Below are 5,424 nucleotides of genomic sequence, written 5' to 3'. Positions count from 1 at the left end.
GTTTATCTTTGCCTTAAGTGAGCCCTGTTCATTGTTCCTCATCTATGGAAAGGGGATAGTAATTCCCACCAGTAGGATTGGTCCTGGACCAGCTCCTGACAGTCCTCTAAGAGTCTGCAGACGAACTGATGGGGCAAGAGGGGAGGCTGGAAGGTCAAGGGTGAGCTAAGGAGACTGATGTGCCCAAGGACGTTTGGAAGGAGCATGTCTTTGCATTCACGTAGAAATACTGGGTCACACAAGGTGTTGATAGTGCTTACCATGAGATGGTGAAATTGTTGAGGCTCATTTTCCTCTTTGGTGCTTTTTGGTGTTTTCCCAGATTATCTACAATGAACATATGTAATCAGGGGGAGGGGGGGAGTAAATGTTAGTGTTGTTTTGTTGTTGTTTGTTTGTTTTAAGTTCGAGTTTCTCAATGGTTCAAAGATAGCTCAAGCACAGGATCATGAATGTTGAGTTATGGGCTGGGATAGTTTGGAAAGGGGGTGGGGAGTGCTGCTGAAAGGGGAGGAAAATAAAGTCTGGGATTGCTGGGAGTTTGGGCCCCATGGGGAGTGGTGAGGATCTTGGCGGGTTGGGGGGTTGGGTGGGGGCTGCTATCTCCAGTTGGGCTAAACCATCCTGAGGAGGGGATGGGGTGGGGCAAAGGGAAGTCCCAGAACTAGATTGCCAATACTGCACAGACTCAAGAGAGGGGTGAGGGTGGGGGGCACAGCTTACCATTCCATAAGGGTTGGCAACCTTGCTGCTAAGAGCATGCCCTCTCACCAGCTCAGCGGCAGCTTAGCTCTGGCGCAGCTCACTGGCCCATGCGGGAATCGAACTGGCGACCCTGTTGCTCAGAGCTCGAGCTCTTAACCAACGGAGCCATTTGGCTGGCCCTAGAATTTATGTTTTTTAAGGTAATAGCTGCACATTGTAAAAAGTCAAGCAGAACAAAAGTATACAGAGGGTGCCAAAAAAATCTATACTTGATATATACCGATAACAAAAGATGAATACAAGTCACGTTTGACTTCTGCAATTACAACAGGTGCTCAAAGTGGTAACCATCAGCATAATTTTAATACAGTTTTTTGGCACCCTCTGTATATACAGCACATAAAGTCTGCTTACCCCCTAGACCCCAGCTCCCTTCCCAGGAGCAACTACCTTTAAAAGTTTCAATTTTTTAAAGATAGTCTCTGCATCTTCAAACATGTGTGATACAGAACCTCCCAAGAAAATGATAAAACCAGATATTAGTAACATGTTTCAATAGAGACTGGGACCTTGTAGTTTCAGGTAACATACAATATTTTGTTATGTCAAAGGACAGAAGCAAACAACTTAGTTTTTATACAGTCCTTTATATATACAGCGAAACATAATAAATTGTGTATGTATTTTATTGGAGATATATATATATATATATATAATACATGCACATATGTGTGTATGTACACATATATATACACACATATATATTCAGTGAGATAAGAACTATATATGTTCTTTACATTTTGTTTTTTTAAAATAAACAATATCCTATAGATTTTTCCAAGCAGCACAGAAAGACCTACCTCATTCTTTTTGACAACCTGAGATCCTAGAAGTGGGATTGCTGGGTCCAACAGAGGCTGCCATCTGATATTGCCAAACTGCCTTCAAAGAACTTACCCCACATGCAGTGGCTGAGAGAGTCTGTTTCCTACACCAAGGCCACTGTGGTTATTTGCTGGCTTCTTCATCTCTTAATCTGATGTGAAAACCATAGTGTTTTACTTTTTATTTATGGATAAGTGTGAGCATACAGATTTATTGTTTAGCATTATTGAGATATAATTGATATACAAAAATTGCACACATTTAATGTATACATTTTGAGTTTTGCATTTCTTTTAAAAACAGTTTTCAACATCTCCAATTCCTGTTTGTTTGTATTAAAAACACGTTTATTACTATTGTAGGCTCTTGGTGTGATGTAGCAAAACCTATTCAACAGTAAACTTCATGTTCTTTGAGCCATCAAAGTGTCTCCTGGTTATTTATCCTATAAAAATAAAAACATAGGAGGTGTAAATATGCATATACCTAAATACTGTGAGGGAGGAAGAAACTTGACCTTCAAGGTTCTTTTGGCTGGTCTAATAATCAAATAGACATGAGACAGATTAGCAAGAGAAAATAACCAAATTTAATACATACATGTGTTTGGGAACTCCACATACCTGAGAGAGTACAGACCCCCACATGCACAAGACATACAGATGTAGCAAGGGGTACATAAGACATTTGGAGCTAGGGATGAGGTCAAGTGCCTTGGGAGGCTTCAAAGGGTCATTGCAGGATGATAAGAGCAGATATTTAGTAAATAGAAGTTTGCCCCAATATATAAAAGAATGCTCCAATATTATTTGTGGTAACAAATCTGGAAGCAACTTGAACACTCACTGATAAGGGAATGTTTCAATATATTATTTCACTGCTCTTATGAATTGCAATTTTAAAAGTGAATATTTGGTGGGAGTGTCAACAGAGGCTCTGTGACAAACAGTTTGGCATTATCAATCAAAACAAAAAACTCAATAAGCCCTTTAACAAGTTATTTCACTTCTACAAATATATTCTCGTGCATATGCATAAAAAAGTATTATTAAGCACTAAAAAGGAGAAGCCTCGCTCTCCTGCACCTCCTCCGCTCATGGTCCCGCCCCAATCCCGCCCCCAGGGAGACTTCTGCGAGGTCTCCAGGGCTCGGCCTTGGTCCCCAACCCTGGCCTCCCAAGCCTGGTCTGGTCCCAGTCCTGCCCTACGGCCTGGTCACCGCCCCAGCCACGCCTCTCGAACTGGGTCTTCTTCCAGGCCCCCTAGAACCTCGTCACCGCCCCAGGCATGCCTTCCAGGCTTGGTCCAGCCCTGCCCCCGAGGTCATAACCGCCCACAACCCCGCCCCCGAGCCGTATCCCCGCCCCTAACCACGCCCCGGATGTCGTCACCGCCCCAGCCACGCCTTCCGGGCTTAGTCCAGGTTCAAAGCCACCTCAGACGCGCGGCGTCCAGATCCGCCGCTAGCCTAGCGCAGGGAGTCAGCCATAGTCCTGCGAAAGTAAAGCTGAAACTCTCGGCCCGCTTCCGGAGGCCGTGGCCATCGCCCTGCCTGCACTCACAATACCTCCGACCCCTGGGGTGTCCCCAGGGCGAGTCCCAGACTTCTTTTAGCCGGAAGTGAAATGCGTATCGGCGGCATCATGGCAACTTTGACAGACCTGCCGGACTCTGTCCTGTTGGAGATTTTCTCTTACCTCCCGGTCCGGGACCGGATCCGTCTCTCCCGGTGCGCCCCACGCCTGACCCTTCGCCCCCCACCCCCCCGCGGGCAAGGCCGACTTGGAGCGGCGGATCCGGTCTCGGCGGGGTCGGGGTTGCTCTAACCGCGGGTCTCTTTCCTCAGGGTCTGTCACCGTTGGAAGAGGCTGGTGGACGACCGGTGGCTGTGGCGACACGTCGACCTGACGCTCTACAAGGTTAGAGGGGCCGGCCAGGCGGGCCTGGGCCGCGGTCGGGTTGCGGGACCTCCCACCCTTGATTTCTAGCCCGGCAGTCCGGGGCGCGCGTCCGGGCCTTGTTGCTTACCGCTGCGACCTCCCGCCTCGGTTTCCCCATCTCCAAAATGAGGACAACCGAGATGATGCAGGGAATGGGCTTAGAGTATTGTCTGGGATATACATAGCAAACCATAAATGCTGGTTGATGATTAGATTATCACTTATCGATGAGTTTTCATGGGGAAATCATTTTCCATAGTCAACTTATTTCCAGAATTAATTTTCTGAGTAGTGCAGCCAAACCATTTCTACTTACTACCATTTGCACTTTATTTTTCTTGTTATTGTTAAGAACTATTTCAAATATACACAACTGTATAGAGGATAACATGATTTCAAATAACAAACATGTACTCACCACCTAGATTTAACCTATTTTAACCTTTGGCCTTGTTTGCCGCAAATTGTGTGAAACACACATAGAAATGTTTATGTATTCATGTATACAGACATATAGATATAGTTATTGCACTTTTTGAAACTCTCCACAGAGGTAAACACTATTATAAAATGAGATTGTAGCTCTCCTTTGACGTTTTTATTCACTTCCTATGTGTGTGCCCATAAGCAACATATGGTATTGTTAATGTGTTTCTAAAGTTTATATAATGCTATTTTTTTAACGTTTTGCTTTTTTAAATTATATTAGTTTCAGGTGTACAAAACAACATAATGATTAGACATTTACACCCTTCACAAAGTGATAAACCCCCCCAAGAGTACTACCCCTCTGACATCGTATATAGCTGTTACGATACCGTTGACTACCCTGTGCTGTACTTTACATCCTGTGACTACACACACACACACACACACACACACACACACACACACACACATATATTTAATTATAGTTGACATTCAGTATTATCCTACTTCAGCTTCAGGTGTACAGCGCAGTGGTCAGGCATCTGCACAGTCTATGAAGTGATCCCCCTGATAAGTCCAGTACCCATCGGGCACCCTACATGATCTTTACAACATTATTGATTATATTCCCCATGCTGTATTTCACATCCTGTGACTATTTTGTGACTACCAATTTGTACTTTCTAATCCCTTCATCTTCTCCCCCATCTCCCAACCCCCGCTCCCTTCTGGCAACCACCAGTTTTTTTCTCTGTATCTCTGAGTTTATTTCTGTTTTGTTTGCTCATTTATTCTGTTCTTTAGATTCCACATATAAGTGAGATCATATGGTATTTATCTTTCTTAGTCTGACTTATTTCACTTAGTATAATATTCTCTAGTCCATCTATATTATTGCAAATGGTAAGATTTCATTCTTTTTATAGCAAAGTAATAGTCCATTGTATTGATGCGCATTTTGGTTGTTTCCATATCTTGGCTATTGTGAATAGCGCTGCAGTAAACGTAGGCATGCATATATTTTTTCAAAGTAGTGTTTTGGATTTCTTTGGATAAATACCCAGGGGTGGAATTGCTGGTCATAAGGTAGTTCTATTTTTAATTTTTTGAGGAACCTCCATACTGTTTTCCATAGTGGGTGCATCAATTTGTAATCCCACCAATAGTGCATGAGGGTTCCCTTTTCTCCACATCCTTGTCAACACTTGTTATTTATTGATTTATTGATGATAGCCATTCTGACAGAGTGAGGTGGTATCTCATTGTGGGTTTTTTTGCATTTCTCTAATGATTAGTGACCTTGAGCATCTTTTCATATGTCTATTGGCCATCTGTATGTCCTTTTTAGAGAAATGCCTCTTCATGTCCTCTGCCCATTTTTTAATTGGGTTGTTTGTTTTTTTGGTGTTAGAAATAATGCTATTCTACTATTTAGATAATTAAATGCTTTTTTTTTAAAATATAT

General features: G+C 43.2%; 1 protein-coding gene across 2 annotated transcripts in view; it reads left to right on the top strand.

Moving 5' to 3' along the window:
* The first annotated feature begins 2,998 nt into the window (after positions 1-2,998).
* The window catches only part of FBXL12 (F-box and leucine rich repeat protein 12), a 7,729-nt gene continuing 5,303 nt past the window's right edge, over positions 2,999-5,424 (top strand). Inside the window, exons 1-2 of one of the 2 annotated variants that reach the window (XM_019659429.1) lie at positions 2,999-3,319; positions 3,437-3,509. In XM_019659429.1, coding sequence (XP_019514974.1) covers positions 3,216-3,319; positions 3,437-3,509 — 177 coding nt within the window. In that variant the 5' untranslated portion in view covers positions 2,999-3,215. Of the gene's footprint in view, positions 3,320-3,436; positions 3,510-5,424 lie in introns of those variants that run through there. The other variant, XM_019659431.1, reaches the window with a different exon arrangement.

Source organism: Hipposideros armiger, unplaced genomic scaffold (assembly GCF_001890085.2).
Source record: "Hipposideros armiger isolate ML-2016 unplaced genomic scaffold, ASM189008v1 scaffold_298, whole genome shotgun sequence".
In the NCBI taxonomy this organism is placed as follows: Eukaryota; Metazoa; Chordata; class Mammalia; order Chiroptera; family Hipposideridae; genus Hipposideros; species Hipposideros armiger.
Note: the sequence above shows the minus strand (reverse complement) of the source record. Positions and strands in the feature narration are given on the sequence as shown.